Raw genomic sequence first — 27,322 nt, forward strand, 5'->3', positions numbered from 1 at the left:
GGGGCCTGTGGACCTGGACAGCAAATCCGCGGGGAGGAGAGCCCAGAGGGCGTGTCCTCGTGGCGCGACTCGGAGCTGCCGGGCGCCGAGGCGTGTCTCTGGTAGGCGGGGCGTATCATCGGTGGGAGTGACTGTCAGCGGGGAGGGCGGGGCGTCTCTGGACGGGCGTGTCCGGGGCGTGGCCTTGAGCCTGCAGCCCCGCCCCCTAGTGGCCCGGCTCGCGGCGTCTGGGAGCGGCGGGGGCGGGGGGCGCGGGGCACTGGGCGGGCGGGGCGTGTCCGCGGCCGGGTGGTCCCGCCCCCGGGTGGCGCGGCAGCCAGCGGGCCGGAGCGCCGGGCCGGGGGCGGCTGGCGGCTGCCGCTGGCAGGAAGCGCCTCCGGGCCGGGCCCGCCCCCCCGCTCCCTCCTTCCCTCCTTCCCTCCCCTCCCTCCGCCTCCGCCTGGCGTCCCGGGCCCGCGCCCATGCAGTCGCCGCGCCGCTCAGCCCGCGCTCCCGGATGGCTCGTCGTGCCGCGGGCGGTGCCGCCGCCCCGCGCCCCCGGCCCCCGCGACCGCCTGGCCCCGCGCCCCCGGCCCCGCCGGCCCTGCCGCTGCTGCTGCTGCTGCTGCTGCTGCCGCTGCCGCTGCTGCTGGCGGGCGCGGCCGGGGCCCTGGAGGTGCAGCGCCGCTTCCCGTCGCCCACGCCCACCAACAACTTCGCGCTGGACGGCGCGGCGGGCACCGTGTACCTGGCGGCCGTGAACCGCCTGTATCAGCTGGCGGCCGCCGACCTGAGCCTGCAGGCTGAGGCGGCCGTGGGCCCGGTGGCCGACAGCCCGCTGTGCCACGCGCCGCAGCTCCCGCACGCGCCCTGCGACCACCCGCGCCGGCCCACCGACAACCACAACAAGATCCTGCAGCTGGACGCGGCGCAGGGGCTGCTGGTGGTGTGCGGCTCGGCCTTCCAGGGCGTGTGCGAGCTGCGGCGGCGCGGCAACATCTCGGCCCAGGCCGTGCGCTTCCCGCCCGCCGCGCCGCCCGCCGCGCCCGTCGCCGTGTTCCCCAGCATGCTCAACGTGGCGGCCAACCACCCCGCCGCCTCCACCGTGGCGCTGCTGCTGCCGCCCGCCGCGGGCGCCCGGGGCAGCCGCCTGCTGGTGGGCGCCACCTATACCGGCTTCGGCAGCGCCTTCTTCCCGCGCAACCGCAGCCTGGAGGACCACCGCTTCGAGAACACGCCCGAGGTGGCCATCCGCTCGCTGGACGCGCGCGGGGACCCTGCGCGCCTCTTCACCTTCGACCTGAACCCGTCGGACGACAACGTGCTCAAGGTGAAGGCGGGCGCCAAGGAGCGGCAGCGGCTGGGCTTCGTGCGCGCCTTCCTGCGCCGGCCGGCGGGCGCGGGTGCGGGCGCGGCCTTCGCCTACCTGGCGCTGACGAGCGAGGCGGCCGCGGGGCCCGGCGCGGGGGACAAGGACAAGGACGGCGGCGCCCGCAGCCTGCTGGCCCGCATCTGCCTGCCGCGCGGAGACGCCCGCAAGCTCACCGAGTCCTACGTGCAGCTGGGGTTGCGCTGCGCGGGCGGCGCGGGCCGCGGGGACCAGTTCGGACGTCTGGTGTCGGTGTTCCCGGCTCGCCGCCGGCTCTTCGGGGTCTTCGAGCGGCCCCCCGCAGCCCCCCGGCCTGGGCCCGCGCCCGCCGCGCTCTGCGCCTTCCGCTTCGCCGACGTACAGGCCGCCATCCGCGCGGCGCGCACCGCCTGCTTCGTGGAGCCCGCGCCCGACGTGGTGGCGGTGCTGGACAGCGTGGTGCAGGGCACCGGGCCGGCGTGCGAGCGCAAGCGCAACCTGCAGGTGGGCGCGAGGGGACTGGGGTGCGGGACGGGTGTCCGCAGGGGAGCGGGGAGGCGCATGGACCGGCCAGGTGGGCGCGGGGACAGGTGTCCGCAGGACTGAGTGGGAGCGCGCGGGGACGCGCAAGCGCACCGGAACGGGTGTCCGCAGGGGCGCGGAGACAGGTGCGCGCCGGACGGGTGTGGGGTGTGTGTGTACCCGAGGACGCACAGGTGCGTACCCAGACACCTGTCCGCGTGGGACCGGGCAGGTAAGATCGGACCAGGTGTCCGTAGGGGCGGGGCGGAGGGGCCGCGGGGATTCCTAGATGACAGCGGGCGTAGGTGCGCGGGCACAGGTGTCCGCAGGTGCTGGGCTGCTGGGCCACGCGGGGACGCCCAGGGGCGCCCCTGAGTCAGGCGGCTGGTGCTCGCGGGAGGGGCGAGGAGCCACTAGGGCCCGGGGGACGCAGATACGGGGAGTCTCTGGGGAACCTGCCTCGGGAAGGTGCAAGCCCAGCCCAGCCAGTCACCAAGCTGGGTGGTGCCCCAGTGACTCTGGGCAGACACATCTTGTGGGGTGGACAGGACAGGGTGCCAAGGGCCGTGTGTGGTGGAGGACACAGGTGTGTGGGGATCTGTAGCCTCTCAGGTGTGTGATAGGGGCCATCCTCACCCCCCGCTAACCCTTGCCTGTGCCTGGGGGTGGACAGCTGGGTGAGTGCCCACACTCCTGTCACTGCAGCCCCTGGGGACTCTGTGCTGTCCCCATGTGACAGGTGAACTGCTGAGTAGCTGCTCCCATCAAAAGTGGAGTTTGAACCCAGGCCAGCTGTTCTTAAGGTCTTGGGCCTTTCTGCTGGAGCTCAGGGGGAGGGAGGGAGGGAGGGAGGGAGGGAGGGAGGGAGGGAGGGAGAATGTTGTTGAGTCTTTCAGTGGAGAGGCCCCATGGGGATAATGGTGGTTGGGGTGGGCGCCTGTGGGGGATAGAGGGGGTGTGAGTGTGCCAGAATGGAGCCCAGGAGTTGGGGGCTGGCAGTGGCTCGGCCAGACTGGGCCAGGCTGGGGGTGCAGAGGGTCCTGGGAGGGGGCCTGTGGCACCCACCGTCTGGGTCTTAGTGTGGGGAGTCCATTTGCAGGCAAGCCTCCCCAGTCCCTGACGTCAGCTCCTCCCCTCCCCAGTCCCCCCAGGGTGGGAGGCTGGACCTCGAGATGAACCCTGGCCCCCAGGCAGACAGTTCCAACACTAGGCCTTTGAGAGTCAGATTCTTGCAGGAGCCCACGTCTGCCGCCTGCCCGCCGGGTGGGCAGTAAAGCGGAGGGTGGGGGGGGGAGCTGGTCCAAAGCACCCACAGGGCAGGGGTGAAAACACCCTTCAGAGCTCCCGCCCAGCGGGCTGCGTCTGGGGGGCTCGGGGCTGCAGGAGGCAAGCTGAGGCCTCTCGGCCTTGTCTGATCCGGGACTCCGGCCCCCCTCCTCCAAGGGCTGAGCCAGCCTGGTTCCCACGGTCCCTCTGTCCCCTGCCTGCTCCTTGTGACTCATCTGCTGTGGGGGCTGTGGCTGCCCTCCGGGGCCAGCTCAGCTGAGGGCACCATCCCTGTCCCAGGGCCAGATGGGTCCCCCACACCCTCCCCATGTCCTGGCCTCACAACTGGCTCCACTCCCCCAGGGTGGCCGGCTTTCCTGCTTATGCAGTGGCCAGTCCCAGTTGGGGACTTGGCCTTGGCGCCCAGGGTCCTGTCCTCCTCTGTCACTTCCTGGCTGGTGACACTGGCTAGTCAGGCCCCCTCTCCCTCTCCAAGCCTCAGTTTCCCTCCTGTGAAGCAGGGTGGCAGGACCAGGCCTCTCAGGAGGTTCTAGAGCACACTTGTGCTGGCAGATGTCACCATCTCCCTTGTTGCCATCCCAGGGGACAGTAGTAGCCAGGTCAGGACAGCCCTGGGCAGCAAGCAGTGGCCATCTGGGCTTGTTCAGCGGTACCAGGAGGCCACCCTTGCCCACCTTGCCCAGACATTTCTGCATCCCTACTGTGTTCCCACCCTCAAGGATGGGGGTGAGGGGGGCAGACAGCCTCCCTGGGGGGTGACCACAAAGAGGAGGTGGATGGGGGCAGGCAGAGGGTGACTCTGCCCCCCACCTCTGCCATACAGCTGTGAGTTTGCAGACCACGCTTCTGGAAATTTCTGCTGTGGCTTGTGAGCAGAGATGGCTGTGGGGGGGCACTTGCCAGCCCCCCAGCACCTGTCTGTCCTGGGGTCACCTGAGCCAGTCCCCAGCGTCCATTCCCCAAGGTCTCAGCCTCCACCCTGTCCCCAGCTGTCAGGGGTCCTGAAAGCCCCCACAGAGGTCCTGACAGTCCTCCCCACAGCCCCCACACCCACTTGAAGGGAAAAGCAGTTCCTGGGGAAACTGAGGCACTGAGTGAGGTTGAGCCCACCCCACAATGATTCCCCCCGGCATGTTTTTAGCAGGGAGAGGTGACCCCCCCCCAGGTGTCTTTTTATAGCTGAGGTGTGGCAGACATGCGAGTGGGGGCGGACGGTGCTGCTGAATCAATTTAGGGCTGAAGTGGGGGAGCTCAGACCCCGCCTCCAGGACCAGCTGGCTAAGGCTGAAGCGGGCCTTCTGTCCCTCTGTCTCTCTGGGCCTCCTGGCTGTGTGTCCAGGCCAGTGTCTTCCCTTGGCCTCGTGCTGTCCCGCTGTGACTTGGGGCCAGCCCCTCTCCCCCCACCCCCCGCAGGATGTACTCAGCACCCAGGAAATGGGAAGGCAGAGGCATGCTCGGGGGAGTAGGGTGGGGGTGTGTAGGCCGGCCAGGGGGCTCAGGGGACAGCAGGAGACCAACCAGGCATGGGCTGGGGGGGTCTGAGGTGCTCCTGGGGAAGTGGGGAACAGGGAGGCACCCCTGCATTGACCCTTGCCTGGTCCTGCTCTCATCAGGAGGATGACCACACCCAGGAAATGCTGGACCCCAAGGACAGCCCTGCCCATCACCCTCCCTGGCTGTGATCCAGGACAGCCTCCGTGTCCCCCTCTCTGAGGTGGGCTCAGCACAGAGAGGGAAGGGCAGCCTCCTTGGGGAGGGAGTAAGGAGGGCTTCCTGGAGGAGGGGCATGGTTTGCAGAGAAAGCAGGACAGCTCAGACCCCAAGAGGGCAGCATGAAGGCTTGATTCCTTGCACTTCGTGAAAAAAAAGAAAAATCAGCGGGGCCAGGCAGTGGCGCACCTGGTTAAGTCCACACACTGCAGTGCGCAAGGACCCAGGTTCAAGCCCCTGGTCCCCACCTGCAGAGGGAAAGTGTCACAAGTGGTGAAGCAGGGCTGCAGGTGTCTCTCTGTCTCTCTCCCTCACTGTCTCCTCCTCACTCAATTTCTCTCTGTCCCTATCCAATAAATAAATAAAATAAAAATAAAAGTTTTTTTAAAAAATCTTACAACTAAGTACTGACACCATGGTCAGCTAGGGAGGTAGCACAAACTCTCAGGCCTGAGGCCTTGTGAGGGAGTCAGGGAGGGCTTCCTGGACAAAGGGATACTGAGAGTCACAGCTAGAGGCATGTCTAAGGCGGGAGGCATGTTGGGGAGAGCCCAGAACATGTGGGGCCTAGGGGGCAGGCTGGGCCTGGGCTCTGGGAGCAGCAGGGCTGCTGGTAGGATGAGCCCTCTGTGTCTGGCCTGGATGGCTCCCCTGGCCAGTTCTGCCCAGGGTGGGGTCGCCATGAAGGCCAGAGTCCCTGTGTGGGGACTGACTTCCAGCTGGCAGTTGACTGGGGGCCACCTACGTCCTTCCAAGCCCCTGGCCTCCCTCCCACCTGCCCACCCAGATCTGGGGGCAGCCCTGCCCCAGCCATTACCTTCACCCCATAAGTCACAGGGCGGGGGGGGGGTCCATTACCAGCATGGTCCTGCAGGTTTAATTGTGTGATCTTCCCGCCATTCCTGCAGCTAATGGGAGCAAGCCCCCCCAGGGCCTCACAGCTCCAAGGAGGCAGCTGTGGGGGTTCAAGGGATAGCTCCCTCCTGGCTGGCCCCTGGTTTTGCCCCCGGTCTCCATCTCTGAGCCTCTTGGGCCTGGCTGCAGCCAGGGCTTGAATGAGGTCGTATGGCTGTGGGTCTCTGCACAGGGGTCCCCGTGTCCCCTCCAAGTCTTCAGCTAGTGGGCGTCTCAGGCCCCACCCACCATTGAGCCCTTTGGGGATCAGAAGCAGGGCAGAAACTCACAGGACAGAGTACTGGGGGAGGGCAGGAAGAAGGAGCAGCATCAGGAAGGGGAGCTGGGTGTCCGGGGACCCTGTCAGCTACTCCAGCCTGAGTCAGCACAGCCAGCCGGAACCTCAGAGAGCTGTGTGGTGCCCCTGGGGGACCGAGGGGCTCAGTGTGCAGGGCCCTCAGGTGGGTCCGGCTGTCCAGCTCACACAGCCCGTGTACTCAGTGCCCAGCTGGCTTAGACGGCCTCCGGAAGCCCACCGGGGCTGAGTGCTGTGTCCACTGCTGCTGGGGCCAGGTGGGGCGGAAGCCTCGGCCCCTCTGGGCCCTGCTCCCCACTCCCACCAGGAAGTGTCTTAATCAGCACGGGAGGTGCTGGCTGTTCTTTTCCGATCAGCAGCCGGCTTCCTGGCCTGGACACGGGCGCCAGAGACCACCCCGCCCCGTCTATCCTGCCCGCCAGGCTGGCCCCATCCCCCCAGGCCTCCGTCTCCCCCGTGGGGCTCTGGGCAGTGGGCAGAGGGGCCCAGGTGTGGTTCTGGAAACTGACTTGCAGCTGGGCACCTTGAGACCTTGTGCTCTTTGAACTCAGCTGCTGGGGGGAGGGGCAGCCCGAGGCCCCTTTGGGTGGAGGAGGAGCTGCAGTGGGGACCCCAGGAAGCAGGGATGGGTGGGGGGCAGAGGGCTGTGAGCTCCTCACAGTCACTTCTCCTTGACTGCGCCTCAGGGGTACTTAGCTCTGGGGTGAAGGGGGTGTCCAGAGGTGGCCACCCAGCTCCACCCGCCCACCTATGCCTCCCTCTTCCCAGCCTCCGGTTCAGCTTCCTGTGGCTGCTCCACCAGCCTCCCACAGCCTCCCTTTCCTGGTTCTCGAACCCAAGGCAGGAAGTGCGCTCACCCCCTCCCTGCTCACAGGGCCCCCACAGCTCCCAGCATCCCCTCACCCCAGCTGGCTCCCACCCCAAGAGTCACAACCACCATTAGGGGAGACCATTATGGGCAGGGACCTGCCTGCACCTCTGTCTGTGTGTCTGTCCCCACAAAGCGCCGACCCCCAGGGGAGTCTGGGCACCCTTTGGCCTCAGGCCTGTGTCTGCAGTCCCCCTGCAGGGAGCGGGAGCTGCTGGGGGTTGCCCTTCACACCTCAGTCAGAACTCCCCCTCACGGAACCCAGAGTTCAGCCCAAACAGGGGTCCCGAGTCTCAGCGTAGTGGGAGGGGAGTTCCGGCTTAGTGAGCAGTGGATGGGGGCCCAGGGAGGCCTGGGGGGCGTAGAGGGAGATGGGGAGGGCCGAGCAGGAAGGGCTGGCAGCTTTTGGGGTGCGGAGGTCTGGCAGCCCATGACCCAGCTCCTTTACAGGGTGGTTGCTTCTTCTGCTTCTTTTTTTTTTTATTCATTCTATTTTTAGGGTAAGAAAAAAAAAATCTGAGGCGTGGATTTCTAGAAAATTCCTTTGGTGAAGGATTAATGGTTTGTGGATGTCAGGCCAGCAGGCGGGAGCTGATCCCAGCAGTCCCCCCCCTACCCTGCCTTCCCAGGACCTCCCGAGTGGGTGGGTGGGTGGCTGCCTCCAAAGGTATCACAGCCCCCCCAGGGCCCCCTTCCCAGGTGAGCGAGGGAAGCACAGCCAAGCAAGGGATTTTAATTTCAAAACAGTCCTTGCCGGTGAGGATGCAAATCCTCAGAGATGTTACATAACCCCTGTGGCACCCCTGGGTGGGGGCCCTTCACCCCTCCTGCAGAGGCCTGGGCCCCCAGCCCGCCCCCCCAGCTCAGACAGAGGTCCCTCCCCAGAGAATGACCCCAGGCCCCAGCTCAGAGGGTTGTTGGGGGACGCAGCCTTGGGAGGTGGCTCAGTGGCAGAGTGCCGGACTAGAGGTGGTCCAGCCTCACCACCCCCCCCAAGCAGCCCTAGGCCCTACCCCTCAGTTTCTGGGCACAGAAGCGACCACGTGTCCTAGTCAACTGACTGTGGAGCTGAGCAGGGTGGACCCCGATCCCCCGCCCGGCTGTCCCTGGGGTCCACTCTACCCAGGGGGGCTCTAGTCTGCAGTTGCACCCCCGAAGGCCACCTGAGCAGGCAGCCCCCAACCTCCATGTCCCCTCTATGATGGGGACGCCTCTCTCCAGGGTGTCCAGGCCTCGGGCGGGTGACGCCTCCACAGCCTGTGTCACACTCACCTCTGTGACCTTTGCTGTGGCCTTGGTGTTGTTTCTTGTGACCGTCTTCACTGCATGTGGCCAGTGTCACTGGTGATGGCTGGCCCAGGGATATGCCACCCTCGTGGCCTCAGGCCCCCTCCCCCATCTGGACCTCAGAAAGAGGGTCACTGCCCCCCCCCCAGTTGATGTGGCAGACGGATCTGTGTCCTGGACCTGCCGGGCCTCAGTTTACCCTGCTACAGTGTGGGTAAGGGAGTGTGAGGGAGGGGTGTGCCTGTGGGGGCCGGGGGGCCTTGGCCTGGAGGCTGGGGCCACATCAGGAGTTTGGGGTGTGGAGAGGCAGCTCCACAGGGGCAGGAGGGTGGCCTCTCAGCGGCCCGCCACTGGGCCCAGGCCGAGGGTATCGGTGAGGCCCGAATAGCGGACTGAGGCATGCTGCCCTCCCCAACCCCTTATACCTCTGCCCTGTCCCTGGCTGACCACCACCACCCCTGACTGGACCCTCAGGATGGAGGCCCAGCCTGGCTGGCTGTGGGCAGAAAAGGAGCCAGGCTCAGGGGAGGGGTGAGGGAGGGGAACAAGGTTCCAGAACACATCCCCTCTCTTGCAGCTGCAGCCTGAGCAGCTGGACTGTGGGGCCGCTCACCTGCAGCACCCCCTGTCGGTGCTGCAGCCCCTCAAGGCCACACCCATCTTCCGCGCCCCAGGCCTGTCCTCCGTGGCTGTGGCCTCTGTGGGCAACTACACCGTGGTCTTCCTTGGCACTGTCAGCGGGAGACTCCTTAAGGTGTGTGTGTGTTGGGGGGCAATTAAGGGCGGGGCAGTGCCCCTACCTCGAGCTCTCAGAAAACTGATTTCTTGGGAGCCGGGTGGGGGTGAGCTGGGTTGAGCACACACATTACGTGCACGAGGACCCGGGTTCAAACCCTGTTCTCCACCTGCAGGGGGAAGGCTTTTTGAGGGGTGAAGCAGGGCTGCAGGTGTCTCTCTGCCTCTCTATCTCCGTCTTCCCTCTAAGTTTCTGTGTCTTGTCAAATGAAAATTTAAAAATAATAAAAAAAAAAAAAAAAGGAAAATGGCCGCTGGGAGCTTCGATTAGTGGTACTGGCACCGAGTCCCAGAGATAACCCTGGTGGTAAAACAAGACAAAAAAGTATGTACTGTGGTCCGGGAGGTGGCGCAGTGGATAAAGCATTGGACTCTCAAGCATGAGGTCCTGAGTTCAATCCCCAGCAGCACATGTACCAGAGTGATGTCTGGCTCTTTCTCTTTCCTCCTGTGTATCTCATTAATAATTAAATAAATTTTTTTTTTAAAAAAGTATTTACTTAGAGGAGGTGGGAAGAGAGAGAGAGAGAGAGAGGAGGGAGTGAGCCCCCCCACAAGGCAGCTTATCCAAGTTCAGTGCCTCGGTTTCCCTGTGTAAGGCTTTGGTGAGAGAGGGGTATACCTTCCCACCACCAGTATACGCAGTGGCTGGCTTCCAGAGCCTTCTGCTCCTTGGGGGCAGGACAGACGTGGTGGGGGCAGGCCAGGGCCAGGACCTGCCCCTATTCAGGAAAGTCAGCTGGCTACCTGCCCCCAGCTCCAGGCCCAGTTCCCTGCTTGGGAGACACCCCAACTTTGGGGGCAGGGGTGGGCAGGGTGCCCCTGGGATGGGGGTCGGGACCTGACTGGGTGCCCCCCAGACTGATGCTCCCTCTCACCCCCAGATCAACTTGGATGAGAACATGCAGGTGGTGAGCCGGAGGGCGGTGACGGTGGCCCTCGGGGAGCCTGTGCACCCCATCATGGAGTTTGACCCCTCAGACCCCAGCTTGCTCTACCTGATGACCACTCACCAGGTGGGACACCCCCACCCAACCTGGTGTCCCCGTGGCTGACCGTGTCCCCTCATGGCCTCCCTCTGGCTGATCATGCCCCCCGTGGCTGACCGTGTCCCCCCAGATGGCCCGGGTGAGCGTGGCGGCCTGCTCTGCACACAGTACCTGTGGGGACTGCCTGGGTGCCAGGGACGCCTACTGCGGCTGGTGCTCCCTGGAGTCAAGGTGGGGGGACCCCGGGACAGGGGAGGGGGTGAGGCCTACAGCGGCAGGGGCGTCCTCAGCGGGTTGCTTACCCCGGGTGAGGGAGGGTGGGGTGTTGACCCTGAATGGGAGGGGCTGGGCGCATACCCTGGGTCCCGGGGCGGCAGTGAGTCCTGGTCCCCACTCCACAGGTGCACCCTGCAGCAGGACTGCGCCAACGCCAGCCACCCCCACTTCTGGGCCAGCACCAGTGACGGCCCTGCCCGCTGCCCTGCCATGAGCGTGCTGCCCGCTGAGATGGACGTGCGCCAGGAGTACCCGGTGAGGGCAGTGCTGAGGAGAGGCAGTACCCAGGGGGCAGTTCCTGGGGAGGGTACAGTACCCTGGGGTAGTACCCAGAGAGCTGCAGTCCCCGGGGGGGTAGTACCCTGGGGGGAATACCTGGGGTCCTAGCAGTCACAGGGACAGTGGGCAGCCCCTTCCCAGCCCCCACACCCAAAGCCTGGCTGGCCGGGACTGTCCGGTGCACCCTGCCTCCCACACTGTGAGCTGGAGGCTGTCAGCACCCCACTTCTCAGCTGGGAGAACAGGCTCAGGGCAAGTGATGGATGACCTTCTCAGGGCGCAGCAGGGCTGGGGTCTGAACTCAAGGGGTGGGCCCCAGGCTACCAGGATGAGGGCGAGAGGGGGGCTTCCAGCCCCACAGAAGGGGGCAGGGGCACAGTTTCTGTGCTGCTAAAGCCTAGTGCACAGTCCTTCTGTTCAGAGATAGAGGCAGAGACATAGAGGGAAAGACGCGCCTCAGCACCAAAGCCGCCACTGCCGGGTGGCTCAGATACCGGCCTGGAGGCTTGGCGCCTGGCCCCTTCCCAGGGCTGTGAGGGGTGGTGCCCCCCCCCCCACTGAGCCCTCATCCCCCAGGGCTATGGGGGAATGCCTTCCCGCCCTTCATTGACCCCTCCTCTCTCTCAGGGCTGTGTGTGTTGGGGTCCCCTGCACCTCTCCCCCCAGAGCTATCTATATGTTGGGGTGCCCTGCCCTCCCAGGGCTGTGGGAATGCCACCCCTTCCCCCACGCTAAGCCCCCCTGCCCCCTAGGGCCTTATCCTACAGCTCGCAGGCAGCCTGCCCGACCTCAGCGGCATGGACATGGCCTGTGACTTTGGCCGTGGTGTCCACACAGTGGCCCGAGTCCCAGGCCCCGCCTTTGGTCACCAGATGGCCTACTGCAGCCTGCTGCCCAGGGCCCAGTTCCCGCCCTTCCCAGACGGCCAGGGTGAGCCCCTACCCGGGGCAGCAGTGGTCGGGCTCCTGGAGGGGGAGGGGGCGGGGGATGACAGGACGGGTAGGTAACAACCCTCCCGCCCCCAGACCACGTGACCATGCAGCTGACCCTGCAGGTGAACAGCCAGGCTGTCGTGGACGCCAACTTCACCCTGTATGACTGTGGCCGGCTGCCGCAGGTGCAGCCTCACGCCGCGTGAGTGGCCCCAGAGGGTGCTTCCTGCCCCAGACCTGGGTTCCAGCAGCACCCCCACCACCACCACTGTCGCATGCAGGGGGAGGCTGCCCTGGCCAGGGAGCAGGGCTGCTGTGTTTCTCCCTGTCTCTGTCTCTCACACTCTGTCTGGAGAAAGAGACAAGGGTCAGTTGGTGGTGCACCGGGTTAAGCTCACATAGTGCAAAGCACAAGGATCCTGGTTCAAGCCCCTGCTCCCCACCTGCAGGCGGGTCCTTCACAAGTGGTGAAGCAGGTCTGCTGATGTCTCTCTTTCTCTCTTCCTCTCTGTCTTCACTTCGCAATTTCTCTTTGTCCTATACAATAAAATGGGGACAAAATGGCCACCAGGAACAATGGATGCTGGTGCCAAGCCCCAGTGATAACCCTGGAGACAGAGAGAGCCAGCTAGGAGCTGTGGACCAAGCCAGCTTGAATTCACCCCAGCCCACCATGGAGGCAATAAAACAGAACAGAAGCTCAGGCAGCCTCGGCTGGGTGTGCTCTGTCCCCCCCCCCCCCCCCCCGTCCTCATGTTCCTCCTGTCCCTCGTGCTGCCAGGGATCTGGCTGTCCCTCCTCAGCCTCCTAGCTGCCCCTTGCAGAGCCCTCCTGGGCCTGGGTCCAGGGCAGGTGGGCAATATGGATGCCGAGGGGCAGGGTGGGCAGGGGGTAACGGGCGGGGGCAGCAGTGACAGCTGACGTCCACCCCCGCAGCTGCACAGCCTGCCTGTCTGCACCCTGGCCCTGCTTCTGGTGCTCGGCCCAGCACGTCTGCGTGTCCAACCAGTCCCTGTGCGAGGCCTCCGCGAACCCCGCGGTGAGCCCCCCAACCCCTCTGTAGAGTGGGGGCCATGCTGGGGCTACAGGACAACATGGAGCCCCTGGCCCCATGGGACCCCCTGTGGGGACCCCCATCCTCCATTCTGGGTGGGGGATGCAAAACCCCCACAGCCCCCCTCCCCACCAGCTGCAGGCAGAGCCTTCCCTCCCTCCCTCAGCTGAGACCGGATTGCAAACACGTGGGGCCTGAAATTCCAGGAGGGTGACTCGCAGTGACAGCTCGCCCCCCCCACCAGCACCCAGCCACGTGGTTCCTTCCTCTACCCCCAGCCTCAGGACCCCAATTTTTGCCTCTCCAGCCCCTTCCAGGCCCCTGGGACCCCATGTCCCCAGTCACTAGACATGTGACCCTCCAGACAGGCCCCTCACAGGCTAGAGGTGTCTGGGGTGTGGATGTGCCCCCTTGGGAAAGGTGGGGGGGGCTCAGCTGTAGGTCCATCTGTGCCTCAGTTTCCCCCTCATACAGTGAGACTGGGAGCACTGTGGGGTACGGAGCCAAGGGTAAGCGTGATCCCCTCTCCTCTGACCTGCACCCCACTCCCACAGAGCCCCCAGGACTGCGCCCAGACCCTGCCCTTGTCCCTCGCACCCGTGCCCACGGGCAGCTCCCAGAGCATCCCAGTGCCTGTGGCCAATGCCGCCTTCTTCCGGGTGAGTGGGGTTTGGGGAGGCTTCCCCTCTCTGTGCTGGGCTCCCTGAGGACGCTGTCCTGCTGCACCCCTGGGGACCCTGCCAGACCCAAGACTGCCTGGCCAGCTGGGACCAAGGTCTGGAAGCACTCTGTCACCGCCCCCAAAGCTGGTCACTGGCCATGACCCACATGTGCTGGCTCTGTGGCCACAGGGCTCCCCGCCCGCCCGGGTTCGAGCTCCCTCACACCCCTTCCTTGCCATCACTGGGGTTCTCCAGGGCCCAAGTGGGGGAACTGGGTGACCCCAGGCCCCAGTATGGGGGTTGGACTGGAACCCAGGCCCAGACTCCAGAAGCAGTGCTCCTCCCTAGGCCCATCTGGGTGGGGTGGGTGCAGCCTCAGGCCCCCCTGGGGGAGCGTTGACAAGCTCTGGAATCCTGCCACCCCCCTCCCCATAGCTCTTGAGGACTCGCCATCTGTCCGCTCCACTCACACAGGGAACTGAGGCCCTGCTGGCTACATGGGTGGGGGAGGGGGCTCACTCCCAGGAATGGGGTGGGGGGGCCAGGGGAGGGGTTGCTCCTAGGGGTCCGGAGTCCCGGATGGGTGGGAGGCTGACAGCCTCCTGCCAGAGTGTAACGGGGACAGAGATGTCTATACTGGGGTCTCACCCCCCCTCGGGGCTGAGCCCCCCCACCCCAACAGACAGGTCTGCAGCCCAGGAGCCAGGGCAGACTGCTCCACCCACACTCCCCACCCCATGAAGGGTCAAGCATGGGGCGTCCCCTGATTTGGGGGGGCTGGGAAGGCTCCAGTGCCTGGCGTGGGTGCCGCGCAGAACCTCACTGAGTGCTGGGGTGAGGGTGAGGGTGGAGGTGGCAACATAAGGGGCACGAGGCATTGAGGTGACTGCGCCCTCTGGTCTAGGGTGTCTGGGATGGCAGTTCTGGGTGCCCTTACTTGCTCAAAGGTGGACCCTGAGGTCGGGAAGAATGTTTTAGAAGAGGGCAGACGCTAGGCCAAGCCCACCCCACCGGGACAGCTCTGGGTGATGGCCTGATGGGGTTGGGGGACGGGGCAGCCTGGCCATTCTCCCCTCCCCTCCCAATGGGGGGCACCCCTCCCCCTCCCCACAGGGGGCAGCCCTCACTCCCTCTCACCCATCCCCTCCCCCTTCCCCTCCCCACAGGGGGCAGCCCTGGAGTGCAGCTTCGGGCTGGAGAACTTTGAAGCCCGGTGGGTAAATGACTCCACTGTCCGATGTGACCACGTGGTGGTGAGTGGTGGGTGTGAGGGACTGGGGGCTCCAGATCTGTGCCCCTTCACCTGCCCTCTGCCCCCTCATCCTCCTCTCCCCACCCCCCAGCTGCACACGACCCAGAAGAGCCAGGTGTTTGCACTCAGCCTCCAGCTCAAGGGGCGGCCGGCCCACTTCCTGGACAGCCCGGACCCAGTTACAGGTGTGTGCCCAGACCACAGGGCCGAGAGGGGACATGCAGGCCCGAGTGCCAACCAGGCCTCCTCCAGGTGGGGTGGCATAGGGGTGGGGGGATGCCTGGCTGTGTGCTGAGGGGTGCTGTCTGCAGTGGAGGTGTAAGGGTGCGGTATGGGGGTGCAGGGGTGTGGGGCTGAGCCCAGCTGAGGGTGCTGTCTGCAGTGGAGGTGTACAGCTGTGCTGTGGGCAGCCCCGACTGCTCCCAGTGCCTGGGCCGTGAGGACCTGGGCCACCTCTGTGTGTGGAGTGACGGCTGTCGCCCTCGGGGGATGCTGCAGCCCCAGCCTGGCTCCTGCCCAGCTCCCGAGATCCGAATGGTGAGTCCCCCAAACCCCAGCCTACACCCCTGAGCACTGAGTGGGCGGGATCCAGGGGCTGCTGGCAGGAGCTTCAGGGACTTCATGGGGCGTGGCTATGGGGAGTGACCTGGCTTCCTGGGGTACCTCCAGGGCAGCCCCCTGAGGCCCCCCCCACCCTTTGACCCCCCTAGATTGAGCCCGAGTGGCCCTCATGCCCCTACCTTGTGCCTCCCCCCAGATTGAGCCCCTGAGCGGCCCCCTGGATGGCGGGACCCTGCTGACCATCCGTGGCAGAAACCTGGGCCGGCGGCTGGCAGACGTGGTGCACCACGTGTGGGTGGGCGGTGTGGCCTGTGAGCCACTGGCCGACAGATACAGTGTGTCAGAGCAGTGAGTGACCCCCGGGGACCTGGCAGCCTGCACCCCAGACATCCCCCCAGTCAGTCCCCTTCCTGGGGCCCTCCCAACCTCCCCCCCCAGGGCTTCCAGTCTGCCTTCTCAGCCCCAAGCTTGCCCCCTAGGGACCCGTCAGCTTGACTCTCCGGAGCCCCCATCCTGATCACTCCTAGGCCCCTCCCCCAGCCTGCATCCCCCGGGCCACCCAACCAGGGAACCCCAGCCATACCCATCACTAGGTTGCCCAGTCTCTTCTGGAACCCTCAGCCTGAACCCCCTGAGGGGCCCCCAGCCTGCCCCCTAACCTCCCAGACTGACCCCAGGGACCCCCTCAGCCTGTCTGGGGGAGCAACTGCAGCTCCCCATCAGGGTCCCCAAGGCCTCTGTGGGGGGTCCAGGGAGGCCCAGCAGTGTGCCCCCTCACCACACTTCGTCCGCATGTCCCCAGGATTGTGTGTGTCACCGGCCCAGCCCCCGGTCCCTTCTCCGATGTGGTGACAGTGAACACCTCCAAGGAGGGCAAGTCCCGAGAGCGCTTCTCCTACGTGGTAAGGGGGTCCCGCCAGTGCTCCTGCCCCTCCCCGAGCCAGCCCTTGCCCTCACCCTGGCCCTCACCCGCAGCTGCCCCTGGTCCACTCCCTGGAGCCTGCCATGGGCCCCAAGGCCGGAGGCACCAGGCTCACCGTCCACGGCAACCACCTCCACATAGGCTCCGAGCTGCAGGTCCTGCTCAACCACACGGAGCCCTGCACCGAGCTCCTGTGAGCACCTGGGCTGGGGGAGCTCCACTCCCTGGAGGGCTGCTGGGAGGCGGCAGTGCGGATGGGAGGGGTGACAACTGCACCACCCCCAGGCGCTCGGAGACCAGCGTGGTTTGCACGGTGCCCGAGGGTGCCCTGCCCGCAGCTGTGCCCGTGTGCATACGTCTGGAGCGAAGGGGCTGCCTGCGCGCCAACCTCAGCTTCTCGTACACACGGGACCCCGTCATCACCGCCATCAGCCCCCGCCGGAGCCTCGTCAGGTGGGTGGCACCTCTCCCACATCCCCCGCCCCTCCTGCAGCCACCGTGCGGGCAGTCACACAGCTGCTGTCCCCACAGCGGCGGCAGGACTATCACGGTGGCCGGCGAACGCTTCCACATGGTACAGAACGTGTCCATGGCAGTGCACCACATCGGACGTGAGCCTACGGTGAGACGTGAGCCTACGGTGAGGGGACGGGATGGGGTTGAGCCAGGGTGCGGGGACAGCCAGGGCCTAGTCATCGTCCTCCTGACTCTTCTGTTTCTCTGTGATTCCGTGGCCTGCATGGTCCATGCCTACCTTGGCCATTGATTTCAACTTCCACTTAGAGAGCAGAGGGGGGGATGACAGGTAGAGAGACCCCCCCACAACCCTGCCCACCCTCCCTGGGGCTCCCTGGGTGCTGTGCATGGTACTGAGAGAGGAGAGACCCCACAGCCCTGCCCACCCACCATGGGGCTCCCTGGGTGCTGGGCATGGTGATGAGAGAGCAGAGACCCACAGCCCTGCCCACCCTCCATGGGGCTCCCTGGGTGCTGGGGTTCTGGCTTGTACCCACTAAAGCCCTGGCTATACAGGGTGAGCCTTGTCCTGCCTGTCCCCTTTCCCTTTTCCTTGTGCTTAGTCTGTCTGTCCACCCGTCCAGCTCTGCAAGGTCCTCAACGCCACGCTCCTCACCTGCCCGTCCCCAGGGGCCCTGAGCAACGCCTCTGCACAGGTGGACTTCTTCATCAATGGGCGGGCCTACTTAGACGAGGGGTTCGAGGCAGAGGAGCCGCTGGTCCCTGGGGAGACCCCAAGAGGCAGCCGCTTCCGCCTGGACTACCTGCCCGACCCGCAGTTCTCCACGGCCAAGCGGGAGAAGTGGATCAAACATCACCCTGGGGAGCCGCTCACCTTGGTCATCCACGTGAGTGCCCGGCCGCCCAGCAGGGTGGGGGACTGAGCCCTGAGTCCCACAGCCCCTCACAGCTCCTGAGCCCCATGCCCCCTCCCCCTACTCCCCATAGAAGGAGCAGGACGGCCTGGGGCTGCAGAGCCATGAGTACCGAGTCCGCATCGGCCAGGTGGCCTGCGACATCCAGATCGTGTCCGACAGGGTCATCCACTGCTCCATTAATGAGTCCCTGGTCGCCGCTGAGGGCCAGCTACCCATCACTGTGAGTGCAGAACCAGGGACGCTCAAGCAGGACCACCACCTTCGTCCTGAGCCCCCAGCCACGCACAGGGAACTTCTGGAGCAGAGCTGGGCTTCTCTCTCTGTTTCTCTGCCTCCATCACTGACAGAAAAGGGGAGGCCCACAGGGAGCCCCCACTCCTACCCTGTATCTTTCCCCACAGCTCTGCGCCCTGTAAAGTCCCCACCCAGTGCAGAGGGTTATACAAAGAGGGGTGCTGGGAGAGAAGAGACCCCAAAGCCCTGTCCACACTCCATGGGGCTCCCTGGGTGCTGTGCATGGTGCTGAGAGAGGAGAGACCCCACAGCCCTGCCCACCCTCCATGGGGCTCCCTGGGTGCTGTGCATGGTGCTGAGAGAGGAGAGACCCCACAGCCCTACCCACCCTCCATGGGGCTCCCTGGGTGCTGTGCATGGTGTTGAGAGAGGAGAAACCCCACAGCCCTGCCCGCCCTCCATGGGGCTCCCTGGGTGCTGTGCATGGTGCTGAGAGAGGAGAGACCCCACAGTCCTCCCCCACCCTCCATGGGGCTCCCTGGGTGCTGTGCATGGTGCTGAGAGAGGAGAGACCCCACAGCCCTGCTCCACCCTCCATGGGGCTCCCTGGGTGCTGTGCATGGTGCTGAGAGAAGAGAGAGCCCACAGCCCTACCCACCCTCCATGGGGCTCCCTGGGTGCTGTGCATGGTGCTGAGAGAGGAGAGACCCCACAGCCCTGCCCACCTCCCTGGGGCTCCCTGGATGCTGTGCATGGTGCTGAGAGAGGAGAGACCCCACAGCCCTGCCCACCCTCCATGGGGCTCCCTGTGTGCTGTGAATGGTGCTGAGAGAAGCAACTTTGCCTGGGTGTCTCTGGGTCTCAGGAGGGTGCTGCCGACCCACCCCCCCCCCAGCCACACAGCAATGAAGAAGCACCTTCCTCACCCCCAGGTGCAGGTGGGCAACTTCAACCAGACCATCGCCACCCTGCAGCTAGGCGGCAGTGAGACGGCCATTGTAGTGTCCATCGTCATCTGCAGTGTCCTCCTGCTGCTGTCTGTAGTTGGTGAGTCTCCAGTGGGTGGCACAGCAGCCCCAATGTGGGGGAGCCTTCCAAAATGCCTGGTGGGGGCATTTTCTCCCGGGACAATAGGGAGCCACTGCAGGCGCTTGAGAGTGTCGCCCAGGGAGACTAACCTGTGGCCCCCCAGCCCACAAGGCTGTGACTCCTTGGGTGTGGGGGAGCTGAAGCCACAGAAAACATCACCAATGACACCTCACTCATCCTGCATCCCCTGCTGGGGCACGTGGTGGTGTCCCAACTGCGTTGCCCTGTCACCACACGGAAAATGTGACTGCAAATGACAGAGACAGGTGGCTGTGACCCAGCCCTTGCTTGAATGTTACTCAGACCTGAATAGGGTGTGCTGGCAGTGTTACGGGCCAGGAGCGGGAGGGAGGGGGCGGCAGAGTTTCCTCAGGTCCTGCTTTCTCTCTTGCTAGTGATAGAGAGGGTCCCCCAGGGAGGTCCCTCCACCCCCTGCAGCAGGTCACAGGTCCCAGGGGCTGAGGAAGTAGAGAGCAACATCTCGAACCAGTGGGACTTCCTGGAGTGAGACCACAGTGCTGGTGCTCAGTCTTGAACCACTGGCTGGTGACAAAGCTCCTGAAACAGGAGGGGTTGGGTATAGACAGAGTGAGGGCTGGGCCGCAGGGAGGGCAGAGGGAGGCTGTCGTCCACTCCCGTCCATCTCCACTCCTGAGCTCCATGTCCCCGCCCACCACAGACCCTGTCAGCTCGGGAGGGGCCTGTGACACCTACAGCCTCATGGGCTGCCTTTTATCCCCGTGCAGTGACAGCAGCGAGGGCTGAGGACAGCTGATGACAACAGTGATAATACTACTAATAATAGTAGTAATAAAATTTTTAAAGCAGAGATGGCTTCTCCTTGTTAGTTTTTGTTCTTTTTATTCTAATCCCCAACGGAGTGTTTGTTATCACTGGGGCTCACACCCACACAGTTTCTCCACTCCTAGCGGGATTTGCTTATTTAATATTTTATATATTTTAAGGAGGGGGGGGATGTACAGAAAGAAATACCAGAGATCCCTGCTCAGCCCTGGCTGATTGTGGAGCTGGCGACTGAACCTCAGAGCCTCAGGCTGGAGAGTTTGTTTGCAGAGCCACTGTGCTGTCTCCTCAGTATTAGTATTAGTAGTCTTAGTATTAGTAGTAGTATTATTTTCCCGGAGCCCAGCTCAGCTCTAGGTGATGGTGGTGCTGGGGATTGAAGCCGGGACCTCAGAGCCTCAGGCAGGACTGTCTTTAGCAGAAGCCCTGTGCCACCTCCCCAGCCCATGGGTTTTGGTTTTACTTTTATTTTTGAAGATGGGGGTGGAGAAGAGAGACAACACGGCACTACTGCCCCACCCGTGAAGCTTCCTCTGTGCCAGTGCTCCCATATGGTGGCTGGGGATTCAAACCCGGGTGCTCATACATGGGGTAGTATGCACTCTTGGAGGTGGCTGTCACCCCTTCCCCAGCACTGTTTTTTTTAATTGTTTTGGTTATTATTATTGTTGTTATTGATGTCGTTGTTGGATTGGACAGAGAAATGGAGAGAGGAGGAGAAGACAGAGAGGGGAAGAGAAAGACAGACACCTGCAGACGTGCTTCACCACCTGTGAAGAGACCCCCCTGCAGGTGGGGACCAGGGGCTCCAACCGGGATCCTTACGCCGGTCCTTACGCTTTGCGCCACGTGCGTTTAACCTGCTGCACTACCGCCCGACCCCTCCAGCACTGTTTTAAACAGACTTTTTAAAAAATATTTTCTCTTTTGTTGCCCTTGTCGTTTTGTTGTTGTTGTTGTTGTTGTTGATGTCGTTGTTGTTGGATAGGACAGAGAGAAATGGAGAGGAGGGGAAGACAGAGAGGGGGAGAGAAAGATAGACACCTGCAAACCTGCTTCACCACCTGTGAAGAGACTCCCCTGCAGGTGGGGAGCCAGGAGCTCGAACCAGGATCCTTACACTGGTCCTTGCGCTTTGTGCCACCTGCACTTTACCCGCTGCGCTACCACCCGGCTTCCCTTAAACAGACTTTTTGACACGAATGAGCAGGGAGCTCAGGGCAGTTTTCTGCCACACCCCCACCCTGTAGCTCTCGGGAGAGGGGATTCAGGTGGAGGGCACTGGGCCCCTGCAGTCCCTCCATGCCCCAAGATGCTGGGCTGAGGCGGGTGGGAGGCCTCTCTCCCCCTGACTGCCTGCTGCCTCCCCTGCCCACCGCCCACCGCCCGCAGCCCTGTTCGTCTTCTGCACCAAGAGCCGCCGTGCCGAGCGCTACTGGCAGAAGACGCTGCTGCAGATGGAGGAGATGGAGTCCCAGATCCGAGAAGAGATTCGAAAAGGTGCAGTTCCAGCTCACCCTCCCTGTGCCCCCCTGGCCTGGGCCCTGCCCACTCACCCTGGGCCCCACCCAGGCCTGTAACCACCCCCCTGGAATCAGGTCTCCCCATGGCCTGGGCCCCACATCCACCTGCCCCTCCCCCTCAGGGTTCGCAGAGCTGCAGACGGACATGACTGACCTGACCAAGGAGCTGAACCGCAGCCAGGGCATCCCCTTCCTGGAGTACAAGCACTTTGTCACCCGCACCTTCTTCCCCACGGTCAGGATGGGGGGAGGTCCTTCTCCACGGTCAGGAGGGCTCCCAGCCTCCCCGTGGTCAGCACAGGGGTCCCCACAGCCAACAGGGGGTCCCCACCTTCCCTATGGTCAGCCCACCCACCTGGCCTCCTCCCAGTGCACCTTTGGGGGCCGCCCGCCCACCTGGGGATCCATGGCCCCTGACCCGTGGATGCCCCACAGTGCTCCTCCCTGTATGAAGAACAGCATGTGCCGCCCTCCCAGACGCCCAGCTCCCCGGGCAGCACACCCGCACCCAAGACCCACCCACTGCTGGGGGAGTGGAAGGTGGGTGCCCCCTCCCAGCTCAGCCCCCAGCAGAAGCCCTGGAGCCCATTGTGGGGAGTCCCCGGTGGGCAATGAGTCCCCACCCTGCCACGTGTAGGGTGCTATGGGAGCAGGCCTCCCAGTGGTGGGGGGTAAGAACAGGCCCGACCCCCAGGGCCCAGGTTGGATTAGGGAGGGGGTGCAGTGGAGGCCAGGCCTCCACCTCCTGCAGTGACTTCAGGCCCCCCGACCCCCCCCCCCCCCGCCGCGCCTGCCCACAGGTCCCTGAGAGCCGCAGGCACATGGTGGAGGAGGGCGTCGGCCTGTTCTCCTCACTGCTGGGCAACAAGCACTTCCTTGTGGTGTTTGTCCACGCGCTGGAGCAGCAGAAGGACTTTGCCGTGCGCGACAGGTCTGGGGAGACCCGTTGGGGGGTGGGTGGCATGGAGCCAGAGCCTCCTCCCTCCCGGTGCTGACTCGACCACCCACGCTTGCCCGGCACCTACACCCCCAGGTGCAGCCTGGCATCCCTGCTGACCATCGCACTGCACGGGAAGCTGGAGTACTACACGGGCATCATGAAAGAGCTGCTGGTGGACCTCATCGATGCCTCGGCTGCCAAGAACCCTAAGCTCATGCTGCGGCGCACAGAGTCGGTGGTGGAAAAGATGCTGACCAACTGGATGTCCATCTGCATGTACAGCTGCCTGCGGGTCAGCCACGGCCACGTGTGGGGGAGGGTCTCGGCGAGGGCCTCCAGCCAGGGGGACCCAGGAGGAGGGGTGGGAGAGCCTCCAGTCCCCAGTATCGGTCTCCAGGCCCCCCCAGACCCAGACTCCAAACACCCAGTACCAGCCAACAGTTCCCAGCCTCCAGACCCCCAGCCCCAAGACCTGCTGTCCCAGCCCCCAGTCTCTAGACCTGCAGCCCCAGACCCCAAGTCCCCGACGCCCCAGATCCCAGAATCCCAGTCCCCAACATCCAGACCACAGACCCCAATCCCCAACCTCCAAGACCCCCAGATCCCTATCCCCAGTTCTAAGGCCACACCCCCAGTCCCCAAGCCCGTGGACCCCCAGTCCTCAGGCCCCCAGGCCCCCAATCCCCAGACCCTCAGCCCTCCAGTCCCTAGCTTCCAATCCCCAGCCCCAGTCCCCAACCTCCAAATCCCCAGTCTCCAGCCCCCAGACCCCCAGTTCTCCAGTCCCCAGCCCCCAATCCCCAGCCCCAGTCCCTGAGCCCCCCAGCTCCCAGCCTCCAGCCCCATCTCCAGCCCTGAGACCCCTGAGCCCTATGACCCCCAGACCCCAGACCCTAGTCCCTGAGGCCCCAGCCCCTAGTCCTCAGTTCCCAGCCTCCAGTCCCCAGTCTCCAGCCCTCAGTCCCCAGCCCCCAGACCCCCCAGCCCCATCCACCCTCTCCTGTCTGGGCATCAGGGCTACCATGGGATCTGACTCAGGTCCCAGGTTCCTCCTCCACCAGCCAGCATGAGGGCCCCTCGAGGACCCCGACACCCCCAGACGTGGCGGGTCACTTGCTGGGCAGGGGCTGTGGTGAGAGGGGTCCACACCTGACACCCCCACCCCCCAGGAGACAGTAGGGGAGCCCTTCTTCCTGCTGCTGTGTGCCATCAAGCAGCAGATCAACAAGGGCTCCATCGACGCCATCACGGGCAAGGCCCGCTACACGCTCAATGAGGAGTGGCTGCTGCGGGAGAATGTGGAGGCCAAGCCCAGGGTACGTGCATGCATGCGCGTGTGCGTGACCCTGAGAAGCACTGACCCCTGGGGGGTGTTAATCACTGAACCCGGGAGTGGGGGGTGGCTGCTGAAGGGGAATGTGGAGGCCAAGCCCAGGGTGCCCAGAGGGGTGGGGGTAGGCAGGGCGAGGGGGGCACTGACTCTGGAGGATTCTAACCACCCATCCCTGGGGGGCGTTGATTACTGACCCTTGTGGGGGGGCAGGGGACCCACTGATCCCTCCTGCCCCACTGCCCCTCCCCCTTGCCTCCCTACCTCTAACCCCTGCCCCTCCCTCTGACCCCCCCCCCCACTGACGCCACTGATGTCCTCCCTCTCTCTGCAGAACCTCAACGTGTCCTTCCAGGGTTGTGGCATGGACTCCCTGAGCGTGCGCGCCATGGACACGGACACACTGACACAGGTGAAGGAGAAGATTCTGGAAGCCTTCTGCAAGAACGTGCCCTACTCACAGTGGCCTCGCGCCGAGGACGTCGACCTGGGTGGGCAGAGGGGCATCACTGCAGCTGGGGACTGGGCGGCCTGCGGGCTGGAGCAGGCTATGAGGGGTACAGAGGAGTCTGGCCTCATCGGGCCACAGAGCTGTGTCTGTACCAGGCCTGCCCCTGGGGAGCCTGTCCCCTGAGCCAGGGGTGTCACAGGAGACCCCACGCCATGCCTGCCATACTATGCCCTCACCCCTGCCCGCCCTGCACAGAGAGACAGAGGTTCAGGGAGGTCTGGCCTAGGGTTCAGGGAGGTCCAGGGTTCAGGGATGACCTGTGACCAGCCTGGTGTTGCCTGAGCCTCTGACCCCTGGCCCTCTGCCTCCCTGCTCTCCCAGAGTGGTTTGCCTCCACTACCCAGAGCTACATCCTTCGAGACCTGGATGACACCTCGGTGGTGGAGGACGGACGCAAGAAACTCAATACCCTGGCCCACTACAAGGTGCCCCCTGCCCCCCCCAACCCATGACAAGGTGCCCCCCTGGCCCCTCTCCCCCACTACATACCCACCCCCAATCCTGGCTGTGGCTCTGACTTCTCCCTCCCCCAGATCCCCGAGGGTGCCTCCCTGGCCATGAGCCTCACCGACAAGAAGGACAACGCCCTGGGCAGAGGTGCGGCCCCTGGAGCAGACCCCCGAGTGCTTTCCCCAGGCTGCTGGCCCAGGAGGAGGGGTCCTGCTGCCTCCCTCTCACAGCCAAGCCCCCCTGGCCTGAGGCTTCTCTGGGTCTTGGGGTCCATTGGGAGGGGAAGAGTTTTGCTCTCCAGTGATTGAGGGCTGAGGGTAGGCCACCCGCGTCTGGGGAGGGTCTCTCTCCTCCCCATCTCTGTCCCTCTGTCCCCTCCTGTGCAGGGTTCTTTGTGACCCTTCCACCTGCTCTGGCTGGCTCTTCTCTCCTCCCCCCCACCCCGTGTCCTTGCACCTCTCCTTCCCTCTCTTCCCCTCTCCCTCCCCCTCTCCCCTTCCCTCTCTCCCTCTTTCTCCCTCTATCTCCCCCTCCCTCTCCTTCCTCCCTCTCTCCCCTTCCCTCTCTCTCCCTCTCCATCTCTTTTCTTCTCTCTCTCCCTCCTCCCCTGGGTATTTATTATGTTTTCCCTTCTGCAGTGAAAGACTTGGACACAGAGAAGTATTTCCATCTGGTAAGTGCCTGACATGGGGCAGCCTCCCAGGGAGTGGGGGCAGGGACCAGAACCCCATTCCGTGCCAGCCCTGACCACGCGCCCGGCCCAGGTGCTGCCCACGGACGAGCTGGCTGAGCCCAAGAAGTCCCATCGCCAGAGCCACCGCAAGAAGGTGCTTCCCGAGATCTACCTGACACGCCTGTTGTCCACCAAGGTAGGTGCTGCCTGTCCCGTTACATGGCCCTGGCCCTGTCACAGGGCCTGCAGGGTGGCCAGTGTCCCCATCACAGGTCCTGCAGGGTGGCCAGTGTCCCTGTCACAGACCTTGCTGAGGTGCCCCTCTGTGCTTCTCTGTGCTGGGCTCCAGGAAGCTGCCGTGGCTCCAGGGACCCCAGGGGTCACTCAGCACCCCTCCAGGCTGACTGACCCTGCCCCTGCGCTCTGCAGACTAACACCCACCATCCTACCCCCCAGGGCACACTGCAGAAGTTTCTGGATGACCTATTCAAGGCCATCCTCAGCATCCGAGAGGACAAGCCGCCCCTGGCTGTCAAATATTTCTTTGACTTCCTGGAGGAACAGGCAGAGAAGAGGGGCATCTCAGACCCAGATACCCTGCACATCTGGAAGACCAACAGGTGAGGGGCAGGTCTCAGAGCCCCCAGCACCCTGCCCTGCCTGAATCCCTGCCGTGCGACCCTGGGGAGATGGACCTGCCTCTCTGGGCTCCAGTCCCCAGGACACACAGCCCCAGGGGAGCCCTCAAGACACACAGTCCGTGTGTGTGTGTGTGTGTGTGTGTGTGTGTGTGTGTGTGTGTGTGTGTGACTGTGTATGTATAACTGTGTGACTGAGTGTGTGTGAGTACGTGTGAGAGAGGCAGGGAGTGGGGCTTCCAGGCGAAGCCTCTTAATGAGAACCAGGCCCCATCTACTGCATGACAGAGAGAACCGGCTGGGGGTGGGGTGGGCTCAGGCTCTGCTGGTCCTGGCCTCCTGCCTGGCCCCAGAGGACACACACCCCTCCTCGAGTGCCCACGGCCCTGGGCTCACACGCCTCTCCCACCACCGCCGCTGCCCCTAGCCTGCCCCTGCGGTTCTGGGTGAACATCCTGAAGAATCCCCAGTTCGTCTTCGACATAGACAAGACGGACCACATTGACGCCTGTCTGTCGGTCATCGCCCAGGCCTTTATCGACGCCTGCTCCATCTCCGACCTGCAGCTGGGCAAGGTGGGCGTAGCCTGGCGCTGTGGGCACCGAGACCCAGCCAGGGCGGGACCTCTGCATGGGGGGCGGCGGGCATCAGCCTGCGGGGACCCTGGCCTAGGACCTGGGCGCAGCTTACCCGCCCCTGCCCGCCATGCAGGACTCGCCCACCAACAAGCTGCTCTACGCCAAGGAGATCCCCGAGTACCGGCGGCTGGTGCAGCGCTACTACCAGCAGATCCAGGCCATGACGCCCCTCAGCGAGCAGGAGATGAATGCACACCTGGCCGAGGAGTCGCGGGTGCGGGTGGCTTCGGAAGGCCTGGGGACCCTGGGTGACCTGAGGGTTCTGAGGATCCTGGGGGTTCACAGGTACCCTGGCCAACCCTCTGCTGCCCCCTCCTCCTAGAAATACCAAAACGAGTTCAACACCAATGTGGCCATCACTGAGATCTACAAGTATGCCAAGAGGTATCGCCCGCAGGTAAGCTCCTCCCCAGCCCCCTGCTCCCTGGGACCCCTGCCTGTTCCCCAGCCTGCAGCTTCCTCTCCCCACCCCACCCCCCAGATCATGGCTGCCCTAGAGGCAAACCCTACGGCCCGGAGGACACAGCTGCAGCAGAAGCTGGAGCAGGTGTTGGCACTGATGGAAGATGACATCTACCAGTGCTACAGTGAGGCCTGAGTGGACGAGGGGCCCGGGTGGCCCCCAGACTCAGGCTGGCTCTCCGGCCCCCGGCGTCCCCCGGCCGGGCCTGGCACCCCCTGCCCAGGGCAGCACTACCTCATGTGCCGGCCCTGGTGGGGGGGAGGCCATATGGCGCCCAGCCTGTAGCCGGCCTACTTGTCTTGCTGGAAGCATTGCCTGAGATAGCGCCACTTTGGGGGGATGTTCGTTTTTTTTAAAAAAGCTTTTATACATTAAAATAAGAAAACCCTTCTCATGCTGACTGTGACAAGCTGCCGGGTCCCCAGGGCCCCCAAACACTGGAACGGACTGTCCAGAGTGGGCAGAGCCAGCACCCCTTCCCTGTGGTCCCCACCAGAGCGACCCCCCAGCAGCAAGGACCCGGCCACACTGGGACTGGCCCGAGCCTTGCTTGGGGTGCTAGGGAGAGGGGGGCTGGGACTCTCTGGAACTTTCTGTATAATAAAAGCTTGGTGGGAAAGCCCTGAGCTGGCCTCTGTCCCTGGGGTGGGGGCAGGGGCCTGTGGCCTGAGGTCTGGCAACTGACTCAGCTCCTCAAGGCGA

General features: G+C 64.4%; 1 protein-coding gene across 1 annotated transcript; it reads left to right on the plus strand.

Moving 5' to 3' along the window:
• Positions 1-203: 203 nt before the first annotated feature.
• Positions 204-27,010, plus strand: PLXND1 (plexin D1). Its single transcript, XM_007517136.3, has 36 exons — positions 204-1,831; positions 8,789-8,965; positions 9,891-10,022; positions 10,126-10,226; positions 10,397-10,526; positions 11,303-11,480; positions 11,576-11,684; positions 12,419-12,521; positions 13,091-13,195; positions 14,365-14,451; positions 14,542-14,635; positions 14,833-14,987; positions 15,208-15,359; positions 15,814-15,913; positions 15,987-16,126; positions 16,219-16,386; positions 16,465-16,555; positions 17,034-17,297; positions 17,398-17,547; positions 18,494-18,608; positions 20,847-20,954; positions 21,100-21,212; positions 21,413-21,517; positions 21,778-21,908; positions 22,011-22,209; positions 23,087-23,233; positions 23,582-23,738; positions 24,080-24,183; positions 24,292-24,355; positions 24,847-24,881; positions 24,973-25,077; positions 25,338-25,501; positions 25,947-26,094; positions 26,231-26,371; positions 26,480-26,554; positions 26,639-27,010. Exons 1-36 carry the CDS (start codon positions 497-499, stop codon positions 26,753-26,755), a joined length of 5,799 nt encoding a protein of 1,932 aa, XP_007517198.2. The 5' UTR covers positions 204-496; the 3' UTR covers positions 26,756-27,010.
• The last annotated feature ends 312 nt before the right edge of the window (positions 27,011-27,322 follow it).

Source organism: Erinaceus europaeus, chromosome 21, assembly GCF_950295315.1.
Source record: "Erinaceus europaeus chromosome 21, mEriEur2.1, whole genome shotgun sequence".
NCBI lineage: Eukaryota > Metazoa > Chordata > Mammalia > Eulipotyphla > Erinaceidae > Erinaceus > Erinaceus europaeus.